The sequence below is a fragment of the Physeter macrocephalus genome, chromosome 7 (assembly GCF_002837175.3).
Source record: "Physeter macrocephalus isolate SW-GA chromosome 7, ASM283717v5, whole genome shotgun sequence".
In the NCBI taxonomy this organism is placed as follows: domain Eukaryota; kingdom Metazoa; phylum Chordata; class Mammalia; order Artiodactyla; family Physeteridae; genus Physeter; species Physeter macrocephalus.
The window spans coordinates 144,813,668-144,830,479 of NC_041220.1; the positions used below are offsets into that span (position 1 = coordinate 144,813,668).

Genomic DNA, 16,812 nt, shown 5'->3' on the forward strand with positions numbered 1-16,812 from the left:
CAGCGGCCATGGCTCACGGGCCCAGCCGCTCCGCGGCATGTGGGATCCTCCCAGACCGGGGCGCAAACCCGGTTCCCCTGCATCGGCAGGCGGACGCGCAACCACTGCGCCACCAGGGAAGCCCCCCGGGATGTAATTTACAATGACTGAGTGATGCCACAGAGAGCTCAGGGCCATTGGAAGGAACTTGTGCTCGGTTCCCCAGAAACAGGGACCAGGAAGTAAGGGGAAGGAGGAATCGAGACTCAGCCTTCATCACTGGTGCAGCGGGAGTGGTCAGCTGGAGACGTTTTTGATCGGGCAGGACGTGAAGCAGAGGTCAGAGTTTGTGGTTGGAGGATTTGAAATATGATTTTAGCATGCCAGGAAAGCCAGGCTGCAGGGGAGATGTAAACAACTTTGTCCGTTAGTTTGGATTAATAGATGCCAGATTGTCAAATTACACAACCTGTAAACGTTGGGTAGTACACCCCCATGCCAGAGCACTGTCAAGAGGAAGCCAGTTAGTATAGAAGATTGAAGTGAGCTCCAGAATCTCATAGCATAATACCCAAAATGTCCAGCTTCAGTTGAAAATCACTCCTCACGCTGAGAACCAGGAGGACCCCAAAGTGAATGAAAAAAAGACAATCGGTGGGTGCCAGTGCTGAGAGGACCGAGAAAATGGATCATTCTGACCGTTGGCCTCTTCCCAGATTCAGTAAAAGACATACGTCTACAGATTTAAGAAACTGAGTGAACCTCAAACAGGATAAACACAAAGAAGTCCACACAAAGACACATAGTCAAATGAACAAACGTGAAGGACAAAGAAATAAGTTTGAGGGACTTCCCTGGTGGCGCAGTGGTTAAGAATCTGCCTGCCAGTGCAGGGGACACAGGTTCGGTCCCTGGTCCGGGAGGATCCCACATGGCGCAGAGCAGCTAAGCCCGTGCACCACGACTACCGAAGCCCTCACACCTAGAGCCCGTGCTCTGCAACAAGAGAAGCCACTGCAGTGAGAAGCCCACACACCGCAACGAAGAGCAGACCCCGCTCGCAGCAACTAGAGAAAGCCCGCACGCAGCAACGAGGGCCCAACGCAGCCAAAAATAAAAATAAATAAATTTATTTTTAAAAAAAGAAGAAGAAATTATTTTGAAAGCAATGTGAGAGAATGGCATCTTACCTGCAGGAAAAACAATTCAAATGACAGTGCATTTCTCATCAGAAACCATGGAGGACAGAAGGAACTGGAAAGTATTTTTCGTGTGTCAGTTCAATCCTAGATTCAGCAAAAATTAAAGATAAAAACGAGGGAGAAATCAAGACATTCTCAGGTGAAGGAAAACTACGACAATTTGCCACCAGCAGAGCCGCCCTAGAGGGACCTTGGGGCGTCAGGGAGAAGGGACGCGACAAGCACTATAGGCTTTGCTTCTGCTTGTGTGTCTTCTAAGTGAAGTGCGGTGGTGGAGGCAGCAGTGGGGCACTGTGTGACGTGGCTCTGTGTCAGTAGGCGACATTAGGACGAGCTCGACAAGTGGGGGAGGATAAAGGGGGGAGGCCACCATGTTCCCTGCATGACGAGGTCGGTGCGTCGTGTGATACCAGAGCAGCCCCTGAAAGTGGACGCAGAGGTGTGCTCAGAAGCACAGGAGACAAGTGCCGATGGGACCCACGTGCCCCACGGGAAGCTGGGGAAAGGAAACAGCCGAGCTGTCCTTCACGGGGCGGACGGTAAAACCAGGACGTCTGTACCGTGCAGTGTACTCGCTAATGAAAGGAGTGGATCATTACTACACACACTGTGGACCCTCAAGGAGTCCCAGAAGGTTATGCTCTGTGCAGTCCCATTCCTGTAATGCTCTTCAAATGACAGGATTACAGGGGTGAAGAGCAGATTGGTGGTTGGTTCCCAGGGGTCAAGAGGGGGTGGGAGCGTTCTTGAAAGGGCGTCGTGAGGTCCTCGTGGGGACAGAGGTGTCTTTTGCCTGGACTGGCTCGGCATTGCGTCCCGGCGGTGGTTTGATACTGTACGTTGTGAGGTGTTAACCACGGGGAGGAACCGTATGACTGCATGTCCACCTACGGTTGTCTCAGAATTGATACAGGTAGCGGTCTTGTCCTCCTTACAGGGTCACTGGGGGGTTTAAATGGGGGGAGGGGAGCAGGTGGCACTGTTGCCCTTTGTCCCTCCTCTCCTCTCCCCTCGTCCCTGCATGGTGCAGGACGAGAGAAGCGTGGGGTTCAGGCAGCACGGCTGCTCCCTGGGCAGAGAGCAGGCCCTGAGTGGGTGTCTTCGCATCTCGGGGTGGGTCCTGGCTGTTGGCCCTAAGGTCCCACCCTCTGTCAGACGGCCTGATCACTGCAAACCTGGAATCGGGGCCTTGGTAGTGGGGGTTTATCTTGTGTTTGGCAATGCATAATAGGAAGGTGGTTTCTTTCCCTTTTTTATAAATGTATTTATTTATTTTTGGCTGCATTGGGTCTTCATTGCTGCGCGCGGGCCCTCTCGAGTTGCAGCGAGCGGGGGGTTGCGGAGCACGGGCTCTAGGCGCGCAGGCCTCAGCAGCCGTAGCACGCGGGCTCAGCCGTTGTCGCTCTCGGGCTCCAGAGCGCAGGCCCAGCAGCTGTGGCGCACGGGCCCAGCTGCTCCATGGCATGTGAGATCTTCCCGGACCAGGGCTCGAAGCCACGTCCCCTTCATCGGCAGGTGGGCTCTCAACCACTGCGCCACCAGGGAAGCCCAGGAAGGTGGCTTCTGATCAGACACTTAGTTCCCAAGCGTGTGCATGCAGACAGTGCAGACCCGTAGTGACCCTTCAGGAGGTAATTGGCTGGCTTCCTTTGACAGCTGATCGCTGAGGAGGGGGTGGACAGCCTCAACGTCAAGGAGCTACAGGCGGCGTGTCGGGCGCGAGGCATGCGGGCCCTGGGCGTCACGGAAGACCGTCTGCGGGACCAGCTGAAGCAGGTGCGTGCGGCGCGGCGGGGGGCCCTTCCGTCCCAGCGGGGGTGGGAGGCTGCTCCGGCTCAGCTCCCAGCCGGGCCGCGGCCTGTGTGCCCTCCGCGCGCGGTGGCCACCCGCCGCTCCTGGGTGCCGCTCTGATCGCCCTCACCGGCTCTTGGTTGCTGTTGGTGTGCTTACTGTTCCCTCCGCCCGGTCTTCTGTGGACACACGAGGACGAGGTCAGCTTCCTTTGAAATTCCAGTACGACTCTCAGCTGAGGCCAGGGGTGTTTGGGGAAGCGGGACCCAGGCCAGGCCGACCTCCGAAGCCCCTGCTCTTGGCAGCCTGGGTCTGAGTGACCCTGCCTTCTCCGGCCGCTCAGAGGGGCCCTCGGGCAGAAGCCAGGGTCTGGCTCTGCAGGGCCACAGGCCTGCCCCGCCGGCGTGGGTCTGAGTGGATGCGACGATGGGTGGGCGACAGTCACAGCACCTCAGCCTCATATCAGAAGGAGCAGGGCGCCAGCTGGGCAACCCCTCGGGTTGTCTTCCCCGTGTAGACGAAGATCTGTTGACCCCCGCTGCCCCCCTGCTGACACCGACGGTGCCTGGTGGGCAGTACGGTCTTGTCCCTTGTCTTCACTGACCTCGTCTCCGACGGGGTCCCCGCGCAGACCCTCCTCTGGGGGGTGCCCTGGGTCCGCCTGGGCTGGAGCACTCCTGGGGGGGCACTCGAGTGTGGGGCACTGTGCCCGAGCGGTGTCAGGAATCGGGGTGTTTCGGTTTCCAAGGGCTCAGGTGTCTTCCTTCTCTCGTCGTTCAACCTGTGCTCGGCATTTTCTCCCCGTTCTGAGAGCTCTTCTCGCCCCATCTTTTGTCCTGTGCCCACTGTGTGTCCAGGCATTGTCGGGGTCCTTTTTGTCCGTTTGAACATTGTCTCTGTGTCACTGAAATAGCCTCAAGCGGTGCCCAGCTCACGGTAGTTGTGCAGACCTCAAACGCCGAATGAATTCACCAGCGCCCCCTTTGGCGTTTCTGTGCCATTGCCGAGTGAAGAACTTCGGGAGCAGGACCTGGCCGTCTCGCTCAGTGCTTTGCAAGCCCTGCGGCCTCGCTGCGGGGCTGTCCCCACTCACTCGACTGCGGTGGACAGTGGGCGTCCGCACAGCAGAAAGAGGCCTTTCGGAGCCGGCGGCGTCTCCCGGGAGAGCTCGCTTGGGGGGCGTAGGGGTCCGCCCGCTCAGGCGCCGCTGTGGTTGTTGGCACCTGTCTCCTCCTCCTCCCCTCCCCTACGCAAACCAGAGCGGCGAGGAAGGTTCCAGGGCCAGAAGCCCTCGCCAGCTCACAGGAGATGTGGGGGCGAGGCCGGCAGGTGAGTCTGGGTCTCCACCTCCGCTTCCAGTGGCTGGAGCTGCACCTGCACCAGGAGATTCCGACGTCGCTGCTCATCCTGTCCCGGGCCATGTACCTTCCTGACACCCTCTCGCCCGCCGACCAACTCAAGTCCACCCTGCAGACCCTTCCGGAGACTGTGGTGCGTCGCGAGGCCCCCCTGCTGCTCGCTCTGCCGGGGCCTCCCTTCCGGGGAGCCCCTGGACCCGCCACTCGCCCCGCCCCCCTTTCTTTCTTGTCTGTCCTCTGTGCGCTGAGGGCCCTGCGGTGCATGCAGAAGGTGGCCCTTGGGGTCCTCAGGGCGTTTCCCAGCAGCCGCGGGTCCTGCTCCTCGGAGAGCAAGCCCTGGTGGCCACGATGCCCCGAGCCCCGGGCCGCGTGCCGCATGGCTGCTCTGGCGGGGGCACGCCTGCCCCACTTCCAGGCACGCTCACGGGTGTCCGCTCCCTGAAGGCGAAGGAGGCCCGGGTGAAAGTGGCCGAGGTGGAGGGCGAGCCGGTGGACAACCAGGCGAAGCTGGAGGCCACGCTGCAGGAGGAGGCGGCCATCCGGCAGGAGCACCACGAGAAGGAGCTGCAGAGGCGGTCCCAGGCCGCGGTGAGCGGGCGGCAGGTGGCAGGCGGCGGGGCCCGGGGGTGGGGCCCGGTGAGGCAGGCGCGTGCTCTTGTGTCTTGTGGCTCGGGCGCTAGTCCGTGCAAGCGGCCAGCCCGGCCCTGAGGCCCTGAAGCTGAGGTTCGAGGCTGTGGCAACGTCACCGAGGCTCTGGCGGCCCGTAGACGCCGGGGCGTGGATGCAGGAGCTGCGTGACTGCGCTCATCACGCGCTGCGCCCGCGTGGAGGGTCCTGCGGCGGAACCTGGCGGAGGCAGACCCCGCTGCCAGCCGGCCGGGCTCTGTAGACCTTGCCCCTCGCTTGGCGGCCCTCTGGCCAGCGGCACGTCTGCTGGCGTGGGTGCCTGAGAAGGCCGCCGTCTGACGGGTGGTGCTGAGCCGGCAGCGGCCTTGCGTTTCAGAAGGAAGTGGAGCCTGGAGTGGTGGCAGAAGGTGCCCCTGGGAGGCTGGTGGTCGAGCCGCAGCCGAAAGAGCCTGATGGGACCCTGCCGTCCGAGGCCCTGACGGACAGCGCGCCCATCCTGGAGGGCTTGAAGGTAACGGCACCCGCCTGGAGGGAGCGGTGTTGGAGCCGCGCCGCAGGGCCAGCGGGCCCGCCTGCAGGGTGGGGGCTCCCGAGGAAGCGGGGCCAGAAGGCCGCAGCCTGGCTTCTCAGGGTGACGGTGGATGGTCGAGGGGCGAGGAGAGCGGGGCCGGGGAGGGTGAGGCGGCCCTGCCCTGGCTCCGGCCCCTGTGCGCTGCCTGGCAGGGCGCCCAGCAGGGAAGCCCCCCTTGCTGTCCCCTTCCCAGCTGCCTGGCGCGGGGGGCCCGGGGTGCTGTGCGCGCTGGCGTGCTCGCTTCTGGCAGCCTCGCCGTCGTGGTTGTAGCCCATGTTCCTCGTGAGACGCCTTCTGCCGGGGGAACCGCCAGGTGGCCCCTGGCGCACGGAGCATATGGTGGGCAGAGCGGCTTCTGAAGGCGTGTCGGCTGGAGGGGTGTTTACTAGACGGGCGGCGGCAGCGCCGGGCAGCTGGAGTAGGAGACAGAAACCAGGACGGCAGCTTTATGTCTGGGGATTCCCAGCGAGGTCACGGGGTGGGGCGGGTGGGGGACCACCGCATTCAGAGGTCGGAGGGGGGACGAGGCCGTGGTGCGTGTGAAGTCGAGTGTGTCGGTACCTGGGTGGAGGGGTGGGCCTCGTCACGTGTCCTGAGGGCCGGGTGGGTGCAGCCTGGGGACTGACCCCTGATGGGCCCTGTGGGGTCATTGGAGGTGGAGGGAAGGGCCCCACTGCAGGGCCTCCGGGAGGAGCCTCCTCCAGTTCTGTGCGTAGGAGGGGACCCTGAAGAGGGTGCAGGGCGGGGGGGTCAGGTCTCGGGGAGGAGCCAGGCTGTTCATATGAGAAGAGAAAGCATAAGGCATCAACACCGGGGTTCTCGGTGAAGGGAGCTGTGGGCTGCAGGGCTGGTGTGGTGTGGTGGACAGGGGCTGGCGTAGCCTGGGATAAGCCCGCTGAGCCTCTGTTCGCCCGGTGATGGCCCAGGAGACAGATGAAGACCCACACGCTCTGTCACTGACAGGAGGCTGGGAGGAGGAGGGTCCCGGGAGCCCGGGCTGACCTAGGCTTGAAGGGTGACCCTGGGAAGGGTCAGGAACCGAGGTACCGGGGTCGTTTTGAAGGCAGTTTGGGGCTGAGGCCGGGAAGCTGGACAGAGGTGGTGCCTGGTCGGGCCCATGGGGAGTGGTCTGGGAGAAGGGGTCGCCCGTCAGCGTGGGGCCGGGATGGCTGGCCGTCTCCATGGACACAGAAGCGTCCCATTTCCAGTGGGTTAAAGACTCAGACGTGAAAGGACATTTAAACTCCCCGGAGAGCTTATGAACTAAGGATCGCCAAGGATTCCTTAGCCAGGAGCACAAACCTTTAAAAGCTACATGAAGAACCTTGGTTTGTTGGAAAGATGCCACAGAGTCGGGGCACCGCCGTGTCCTATTTGCAGCACAAGCCTGGGTCTTATCCGTATTGACCATTTACTCAGACAGAGACCTGAATAGCTCTAGGAAATTGAGTTTGGAGCTGAAGAACGCCTCCACAGGGAAAGCCCCAGACCCACATGGCTTCAGGCTTGAAGTTGCTGGTGAGTCCAAACATGGGAAGAATAAAGCCTTCCCGTGCTACACAAACTCTTGGCAGGAAGTTGAGGAGAAGAGGATATTCTGAGATGAGCGTCCCCTGATGCCAGAACCAGATGGATACGAGACAGCTACAGACCAGGATCTGTCCTGAACACAGGTGTGAAATTCTCAACAAGGTTCTAGTAAGTGAAATGCAGCTGTTCTGTAGAAAGGATAATAAATACACTGTGACCTCGTGGGGGTTGTCCACGGAATACAAAAAAATTAGTCAATGTAACGAGCCCATTAACAGCCTCAAGAGAAGAACCATGTATGATCATTTCAGTAGATGCACAAAAAGCGCTTGGCAGAATCCAGCATCTCTTCTCAATTAAAAAGGTCTCTCAGCAAACCAGTGGGAGTGAACCTTCTCAAGCCCACTTAAAGCAGCCAGAGTGGCACCTGTGGTCACAGGGTCCCTCACGGCGGCACGGGCATCTGCTGTCACCACCGGTTCAGCATCGGACTGCGGGTCTGGCCAGGATGGTTAGAAAAAAACAAGCAAAATCACACAGAAGCGGAACTCTTTATTCACGGATGACGTGAGCACCTAAAAGGTCATTGTACTTCTTTGTACTGGTAGTGAACAGTCAAGTTGAAATTCCAAGAAGCGTATCGCGCAATAGTATCCGGAAAGTGAACTACTTGGGGATAAATTTGAGAGTAGATATGAAGACCTGCACAGGATGCTGTAAAGTGTTGCCGAGGTAGGTGAAAGCAGCGAGGAGGCGGAGAGCTTCACTGCGCTCGTGGATGTGAAGACTCGGTGTTGGTGGGGTGTTAATTCTCCCCAGCCGATCTGCGGATTCAGCACCATCGAAATCCCAGCAGGCTTTGTTGTTGACATTGACAAGCTTACTCTAAAACATATATGGAAATTCAGAGGACCTAGAATAGCCACGACGATGGAGAGAAGCAGGTTTGGTGTATCTGCGGATGGAATCGTACACGGCCGTCAGAAGGAACACACCGTCACGTGGGTGAATCTCAGGGTGACGGAGCTCGAGCCGTGTGACACCGTTTGTCAGAATTGCAGCAAACGAGGCTGTCGTGGCAGAAGGCAGGCCGGTGGGGGTGGGGACGTGGGCACGAGGAAACCTTCAGGGTGACGATACTTCTCTGTCGGGTGGTGGTGGCCCCGTGGGTATGCACGTCTGCCGGACACGTTTGCACAGGTACACTCGGGTGCAGGAGGCCCCTCGGAGGGCGAAGACGGTGACCGCACGTGCCTGTCGCCTCGCCCAGAGCCCGAGACTGGCAAGCGCAGTGTGGACACGGGACGCATATAGAAGAGTGGCCAAGCCTTCGGGGGAAAGCCACTTACTCCCCTTCATGTAGGGTTTTGGTTTGCTTGTTTGTTTTCTTTCCAGGAAGAGGAAATAACTCAGGAGGAAATTGACATACTTAGCGATGCCTGCTCGAAACTGAAGGGCCAGAAGAAGTCCCTGACGAAAGAGAAGGAGGAACTGGAGCTGCTGAAGGAGGACGTCCAGGACTACAGCGAGGTGCGGCGGGGCGGGGTCGGCGGGGTCGGCGGGGACGGCGGGGTCGGCGGGGACGGCGGGGTCGGGGCTGAGGCTGCAGACAGAGTAAACCCAGGCTGCATTGGGCCCCGGAGTATTCAGTGACGCCTCCATCAGAGAAGGGATAAGCTGGCCAGATGGTCTTTGGAGAGAAAACGGAATTTAAGTAAATCTTACTCAGTAGCTCTTCCAGTCATCCCACTTGGTCACTTTCCCCTGGAACGCTGGCCGTTCACCCTTGTCGGTGACACGCATGTATCTTTTTAGTTTCTAAACACGTGAAGGTATCCCATGAACAGTCTGGTCACTTGGTATATGAAATCTTACTTTTGTTCATGATTCCCCAAAAGAGACTTCTTTCTTACATACAAGTTATTTATTTATTTATTTATTTTAGGATTGGTAAAAATAATCTGTTATGTTCTGAACTTTGTCATGGCAGCCCTCTCGTGTGGGCTCTCTAGTCCCCACCTCACCTCCCGTTCTTCCCTGTAACGCTTGCTCGTAGGAAAAACCACAAGTTGGAATTTAAGAAGGCACTCACCATTCCTGGATTCTTTCACCGTCAGGAAGAAAGTCGGGGTTCAGGACAGAGTTCATTTCCTTTGCTACAAAAACAGTGCTTGAGTTTGCAAAGATAAGAACCAATTTGCACGATAGACAGCAGTTAGCCTGCTGCTTTGTGGCTCGGGTTAATGGGACTGCTCCGCTCACAGCCCAGACCTTTCCACCTTGATGATGGATTCTGGGTTAATCCAGTTACTTCTGCAAGGTGAACTTAAGGTTCTTTTTCAGTTTTAAGGCAGTTTTTTACAAGCAAATAATTTTGTTAGGACTTGCAGGAGATCAAGAAGGAACTTTCAAAGACTGGCAAAGAAATCTACGTGGAAGAGTCTAAAGCCAGCAAGAGGCTGACGAAGCGGGTACAGCAGATGATCGGGCAGATCGACAGCCTGCTCACGCAGCTGGAGGCCGATCAGAAGGCTGGCAAGCTGGGCTCGGCCGCCGAGGGCTCGCCTGCGGGGTGAGTGTGCGACGCGGCTGCCAGGGGCCTGGAGCCCGGGAGGCCCAGGGCCTTTCTGACCAGAGTGCGTTTCTCAGCTTTGCTGACCAACCGCCCTGCCCTTCTGACCTAGCGGCTGCAGCCAGAACCCAGGTGTCCCCACTTCTCCACAGCACTGTCACTGAAGCGGCCCCAAGTTGGGTCTTCCCTGCACGCGTGCGTGCTCACACACATAAGCACACGCACACACGGTGGCCAGCGGGGGCCAGCGTCGTGTGAGTGGCTGCCGGGCGAATGAAATCCCCCCAGGCGGTAGCGGCTGACGCTCGGCGCTCCCGTGGGCCAGGCACCGCACCGCGAGTGCCAGCGTCTCCAGGGGGCAGGCAGGCGGGCTGGCTGCAGGGCCCCTGCTGTGCTCAGGTCAGCGGCCCTTCCCCCCGGGCGAGGCCAGTGTCCCCTCTTGGATTGACCTGCTGTGCTGTGTGGGCCCACCTGCCCTCACTGGTCGGAGGGCGGTGTGGCCATACTCAGCCCCTCCCACCCTGACCAGGGCGCAGGCAGGCCTGAGGGACCCACTGACCTCGTCCCCACTGGAGAGGCCGGGCTTGCTGGGCGGCTGCGCACGCACAGGAGACCCTGGATGGGGCGGTGGTTTCTGTTTCTGTGTCCAAGTTGGCTGGGTGTTCCCAGAGGACGGGGCGAGGGAGCTCTGGAGGGAGGGGCTGTCCGGGGCAGGTCTGACCCACGGGGCCCCAGCGAGGCTGTAGGGGGCGCCAGCTGTGCCGCATGCGGGCTGTGTCCCCCAGGGAGACCGTCATCAGCGTCGCTGAGCTCATCAGTGCCATGAAGCAAATCAAGCACATTCCCGAAAACAAGCTCATCAGCTTGGCCTCGGCACTGGACGAAAATAAGGATGGCAAGGTCAACATCGACGACCTTGTCAAGGTGGGTCGTGGGGGTCTCGCTGGGAGCCTTTTCCACCTGTGCGTCCACCCGAGAGGCCCCTGGGGCTGGTCTCGCCCTCGCCGCAAACACAGAGTGGAGTCAGGGCAGTGAGGCCATCCGTCCGGAGCAGGCCACCTGCTCTTGCCTGGATGCGTGGCCTCCCCTGGCCCAGCCCCGGCCGGGTCTGCGGAGCACGGTGTTGGGGTGGCTGGGCCGTGGCAGCCCGGAGGGGACGCGTGTGGTCCTCGGGGCTGGGCCTCGGGGTCCCTGGGGGCCGCCGGAGGCCTGAGAGGGTGCCGGGAGCTAGGGCAGCCCAGGAGACCTGCACGGGGCTCCGCCTTCACAAGGACGGCTGTGGGCTCTGGCGCTGCTGTGGAGAGCACGCCTTCGCCGGCGGCTCTCGTGGCTCCAGGGTCTCCAGCCCGTCGGGGACTTTCCACTCAAACGTCTACCCAGAATGTCAGCGGACGTCACTTTGGTCGGGAGCACGGCCTTCCCCGTTCATGGACCGAGCGCCGTCACCTTAGCGGCAGCAGTGGCTGGGCGGGGCCCGTCATCTGGGGCCCCTCCTTGGCGCTCACGGCGCTCTGCCCGAGCAGGGCCCGGCCCGGCCGCCTCTCTGTGTCGTCCGTCCCACCTTCCTGCAGCCCTGGGAGCCGAGGGAGGCACAGCTGGCGCCCTCGCCTGGGCCCGCAGACCTTGGGCCTCCTGCTCTCCGAGCCCCGCTCCCTGGCGGCTCACAGCCTGGTCTGGGGATGTGGAGCCTGTTGGCTCCGTGCGGGTGGGGGTCTGGCCCTCAGAAGACCTGGGCAGGTGGAGGACCCAGGGCCCCCAGCGGGACAGCGTGGCATACGGGTGCCAAAGGCCATCCCAGCCTGGTGGCCGTGTGCCGTCTGCCCTCCGTGTCCTGAGGGGAGATTTCATGCTGTGAAGGGGCAGAGCCACCTCTGAGGCCCTTGTCCCTTCCCGTGTGTGCAGGTGATCGAGCTGGTGGACAAACAAGACATTCACATCTCCACCAGCCAGGTGGCTGAGATTGTGGCCATGCTGGAGAAGGAGGAGAAGGTGGAGGAGAAGGAGAAGGCCAAGGAGAAAGCCGAGAAGGAGGCCGAGAAGGAGGCCGCAGAAGTGAAGAATTAGGGCCCGCCCGGCTCTCGGGTGCCTTGGTGGCCCTTCGTGCGTCTGCCGCAGCAGTCCTAACGTGACGGTGATTGCTTTGAAGTGATTCTTAGAGACATCTAATATTTTGTCTGGAATAAATCGGAAACTTCATAATCAGTCATTTTTAATTTTTATCATTCCACGAAGATTCAGTCACTCTGGAATCCCTGAACCCCCGCAGGGAGTCTGCTCCGGATTCACGCGGTGGCCCAGCGCCGTGGTCCCCGCTGTTGTGGCAGGCAAGCGTGCGGCCTGCCGGCAGCGGGGGGTCGTGGCCCTGCACAGCCCCCTGGGCTCCTGAGGCGGCTCGGGCCTCCCTGCGCGTCCCCTGGCGGTGTCTGCTGTGGGAGGAGAGAGGACCGGCCGCGTGGACTCCCCGTGCCCGCGGGGCCCCAGGCGTGGGATTCGAGTCGTGCAGACACAGCCGCCTCGGCCTGGAGAAGACGCTTCGTGAGTCGTGGGCTTGGATTCCCACAGATCAGTGTGACTAGGAGCCACACCTGTAGCGAGTGAGCCAACACGCCCGCCGTCTCCGTGGCCTCTGGAGGGCCGCGTTCTCTGACGGGGATGTCAGGTCTCCCGCACGGTCGCTCCCACGTGTGTATCCGAGCTCTTTCGTGAGTTCCCTTTGATTTTCACCTAACCCTAACCACTTAACTGGTACGGACTTTCCTCACGTGACAGCCTGCCCACCTGGGTAAATCCAACGCATTATGCCGGGAGAGGTGCTAACGAAGCCCTGGAAAATGAAGCATCTCACGTGCGGTAATTCGCTGTGCTTCCTCATTTGGGGTGTTAGCGCCTCACCGCCCCCGTGGGTGTTCGCAGTGGGTTTCGCCGCGTGCGCGGTGACGGGCCCACATCCGGCAGCTCGGGGAGGCCGGTGCTCCACGGCGGGGGTGGCGGCGTGGGGGGGCGGCCTGCGGCCCAGCTCTGGCCGGCTGCTCCCACGAAGGCCGGGTCAGGTACGGCGAGAACGTTCTTTGCGGGAAGACATACATAGGAGTCGGAAGACGTGGGCCTAGGGTGGCCAGGTGAGCTCGGGGAGGATGACGACGACGAGATGATGGCTTCCAAGTTACTTGAAACTTTTTACTCAGCCGCTAAAGAAGAAACTAGACAAAATGAGAAGATTCTATATTCTCGGATGTAAACCTTCGCCAAGGGACGGAGGTTCTAAAGGGTTCCTAGTTCAGTTATCCAGGGGGCACGCTCCCCGTGCCTAGCTGACGTGTATGCGTTATCTCCCGCGTGTTTTAGCGGCCTGGTTTTCCGCTGCGAGAGCGTGCTTGCTCGTGAGCGTCGTGGTAGCCGGCGTGCCGCGGCCGGGGCCGTCCTCGCCGCCTCCGTCCTCACCTCGCCGCCCTCGCCGGGCGCCGGGGCGTCGCCTCGCTGCCGTCGCACACCCACGCCCCGCCCCCTCCCGGATCGCGCGTGTCTGCGCCCCCGGTGCAGCGGTCCTTTCGCTGCTGTTTGTACCGTGGGCCGCGGTCTGCTGCAGGCTTCCCCCTTCGCGTTGCCGGTTTTTGCTGTCCTGAACTTTATTTATTGCCGCTGAGAGGGGTGCCCGGGTGCAGGTGTAAGGAACGCGGCTCTGGGAGCGAGAGTCTTGTGTGACAAGCGAGGCGTCCGGGCCGCCGTCTGTTGACTGAGTGCCCGGTGCCTGCGCCCGGCCTTCCCGCGCTTTCTCAAGAGGGCGCCTGCGTCCTCGGGGTCTGTGACGCGGAATGGGAATTCTTCCTTCCCTCCACCTAAACACCCGGTCTTTCATTAGGGATTCAGGAAACGGGCACGTGGCTGCCAGTCGCTCTGGAGTATCAAAGTCCAGACTCTAGAACGGAAGGGCCCCTCGTAATTTGCAAAGAAGACCCTCCAGGCGGTGATCCTCACAGCGCCCGGGCCCTGGGCCGCTGGCCGCTCTGTCTCCGTGTCCGCGGGGGCCCAGGGCCGGCTTTGCCTGAGGGCCGCCGCCTCGGGCTGTGTGTAAACACCTTTTTTAGAAATAGGGTTTTTATTAAAATACCGAATTCGTGTTCCTGTAACAGCTCAAAGCCAGACTTGTGGACTGTGCGGCCCACCGGCAGTCAGGGCGGGACACGGCAGAGCCGTCTGAGCATCCGGTCCCAGCCTCGCGGCAGGAGAGCGTGACGGGAGGGCCTTGCAGCGCTCTGGCCCTGGCCTCTGGGGTCCCCTTGTGCTGTGACCGCGGGCCCTGCCCGTCCCCTCAGACTGTGCTGGTGACGAGGCACTCGAGTTGATGTAAGGAGAACGTTGAATAAAGCGCTGTCGTGATGGCCTGTCTGCCCTGTGATGGTCTGTCTGTCACGTCGGCGAGGCAGCCACCGCCTGACCAGGCTCGCCTCTCCCCGACCCTCAGTGGCCCCGGGGTGGGGGGTGTTCCCTGGTGGGCGGGCCTGGGACCCTGGCCGGCACCGGGGGGTGGAATTCTGTTCTGAGAGACTGAGGTCCCCTGGGATCAGGGACGGCACTGCCTGAGGGCTGTGCCCTCCACTGTCTGAGGGGGCCTGAGGAGCTGCGGGCTCCCCGACACCGGGGCAGGGCCCAGAGAGCCGATGGGGTGTGTGGACCGGGGGCCAGCCCGCAGCGTGCCCCCTTCGCCCACTGCCTCCCCGGCCCTCATCTCTGGGCTCCAGGGGGCGGGGGGGCCCTACCCTGGGCAGAGAGCTGAGGCCCGCCAGGCAGAGGGTCCGAGCAGCAGGGCAGGCACAGCGTCCTACCTCCCCATCCTCCCGGCGTGGGCAGACCGCCCCCCGTGAGCTGGGATGTCCGGCCTGTCTCAGGCGGCCTCACCCCTGCACCGGCCCCAGGTCCCGTGGGGGCTCCTTCTACCCTTGCTGAGCCCCGACCCCCTGCCCAGGGACGTCCTCACCTGCACCCCATCTCTCCCTGAGCCTGGCCTTGGCCACAGTCTGCCCCAGGGGTTCTGCGGGCTCGCACGTGGGTGTGACCCGCGTGGAAGAGAGATCGTTCCTGGGGGTGCAGCCACGGGCAGGGGGCTGCCGGGCCTCAGTGACTCCTGTCCAGGTTCATCTCACCCCCGGCAGGCACCCAGTCCCCTCACGCTGAGGACTGAACGTGTCCACTGTACTCGGACCCTCCGCAGGCCGGGCCCCGGGAGAAGGTGGCCGGGGTCGGGGCCGTTCGAGTCTTCAGGTGCCAGCCGGTGCCCCAGGATTCGAGGCTTCTCGCTTCTGTGGTTCAGAAGGTCACATCGAGGGTCACCAAGGGCTCTGGCAAGGCTGACCCAGGGCGGGGGCGGGAGAGGGGGCTACATATAGTCCAGGGACACCACAGCCAACCTGAAGGGACACTTCCGGCCAAAGCGAGGACAGAATGAGTAGCAGAAACAGCAAAGACAAAATCGATCATAAACAAAAATCCACACACCCAGCTGATCCTCAGGAAAGTCTTTCCCTGCTGATGGAGATTCTTAAACAGCAAGAACAGGCGACAGGAAAGAACTGGGGGCTACCCTGTCTTCTCGGGAGGAAATAGATCCCATCCCAGGAAGCTCTTCAGGGAGAATTCCAGCTGGTGGACAGACGGGAGAAACGCTGGCACCCACCCGGATGGCTGCCCTGGGGTCACGGGGCGGGGAGCTGGGTGTGCGGGGGGCCACTGCCCTGGGGTCACGGGGGCGGGGAGCTGGGTGTGCGGGGGGCCACTGCCCTGGGGTCACGGGGCGGGGAGCTGGGTGTGCGGGGGGGCCACTGCCCTGGGGTCACGGGGCGGGGAGCTGGGTGTGCGGGGCCACTGGCTGTGTGCCCCAGGCACTGCCCCAGACACCCAGCCGGGGAAGCATGTCCATGGCCGTCCCCCTCCAAAAGCCACACGCAGGGGCAGGAGGGACAGCCAGATGCCAGATTTAAAACCTTTAAAACCTGCGTCAACTGTGGTGGGGGGGCGACTGGGGACGTTCCGTTCCGGGTGGCGGCACGTGTTTTTACACGTGGTGATGCGCCCCCATGAAGACCATGGGGCCGAGAGGTAGACAGCTGCGTCCGAGGGTATTCAGGCACCCGCCTGGGGAAGAGGACACCGAGAAGTCGCTGTCCAGCCTGGCGACATTACAGGGTGGGAACAAGATTCTGGAGGCCAGGGGGCCAGGACGGAGGTGCAGACGCACACACCAGGTGAGTCACCCCGGGCCGCGAGGGGAACGCAGAGGGCAAGGCCGGACCTAGAGGTCCGAGAATGGGGGCTCCGGACCCTCTGAGGGGGGGCGGGGTGTCGGCGCCTTGCTCCCTAAGCCCCGCAGCAGCCCTTCCCCGGGCCTGGGCCGGACCCCACCGGCCCTGGGGTTCAGAGAAGACGCTGGGCCGCGGGTGGAGGCGGGGCCGAGGTGAGGGGCGGGGCCAGGCGGGCGAGGGGCGGGGCAGTGATGAGGAGGGGCGGGGCCGGGCGGGGAGGTTCCGGGGAGGACTGAGCAGCTCCCCTGTCGGGCGCTCCAACCTGCCCACCTGGGCCCGTCCCTCTCCGGCTAGCGCCCCGCCCCGGGTCTCCGTCCGATGTCCCGGAAAGCCACGCCTCGTCTGCAGCCAGTCCCCTCCGTGTCCAGAGCGCGCACCCGGAGCCCAGCCGGGTCCAGGCAGGAGAGAGGCCGGGGGCAGAGCTGGGGCTCGGCCCGGCCGGCGCTAGAGGGCCCCGCACCACGCCCGCACTGCGCGCGCCTCGCCGCCTCCCCGCCTCCCGGCCTTGGCCTCCCTCCAGGCTCTGGCCTTCGCTGGCCGCCTTGCCATCCCCGTCACTACCGCCGCGTGTCTCCCGAGCGCTGGACACAAGCACGGGGGTCTCTGGCAGGCTGGAGGGGCTTAGGGGCCGGGAGCGCTTTCCCGAGTGGGGTCAGGTATTAAGGTGAGTTGGACACAGCAATAAGGGGAGCGAGTTTCTTAGAAGCCAGAGTAAAAGTTCACACCGTGCAGAGGCTGGTTAGTCCCTCAAGACCCTGAGGCACGAGGGACAGAGGGAGGGGCACCAGGTGGCAAAGCAGGGCCTGAGGGGGGGGGACAGCCAGCCCTGGGCAGCGCTGGGTCCCAGGGAGGACGTGAGTCTGCATAGCCACCTGTCCCTGAATCC

The 16,812-nt window shown here is 62.0% G+C and overlaps 1 protein-coding gene across 3 annotated transcripts in view; it reads left to right on the forward strand.

The window, feature by feature from the left end:
• Positions 1-14,008, forward strand: part of LETM1 (leucine zipper and EF-hand containing transmembrane protein 1) — a 35,329-nt gene extending 21,321 nt beyond the window's left edge. The window contains exons 7-14 of one of the 3 annotated variants that reach the window (XM_028492446.2): positions 2,838-2,957; positions 4,332-4,463; positions 4,775-4,918; positions 5,334-5,468; positions 8,454-8,588; positions 9,449-9,630; positions 10,416-10,554; positions 11,533-14,008. In XM_028492446.2, coding sequence (XP_028348247.1) covers positions 2,838-2,957; positions 4,332-4,463; positions 4,775-4,918; positions 5,334-5,468; positions 8,454-8,588; positions 9,449-9,630; positions 10,416-10,554; positions 11,533-11,694 — 1,149 coding nt within the window. In that variant the 3' untranslated portion in view covers positions 11,695-14,008. Of the gene's footprint in view, positions 1-2,837; positions 2,958-4,331; positions 4,464-4,774; positions 4,919-5,333; positions 5,469-8,453; positions 8,589-9,439; positions 9,631-10,415; positions 10,555-11,532 lie in introns of all 3 variants that reach the window. The other 2 variants (XM_024119394.3, XM_024119392.3) reach the window with 2 other exon arrangements.
• Positions 14,009-16,812: the final 2,804 nt, after the last annotated feature.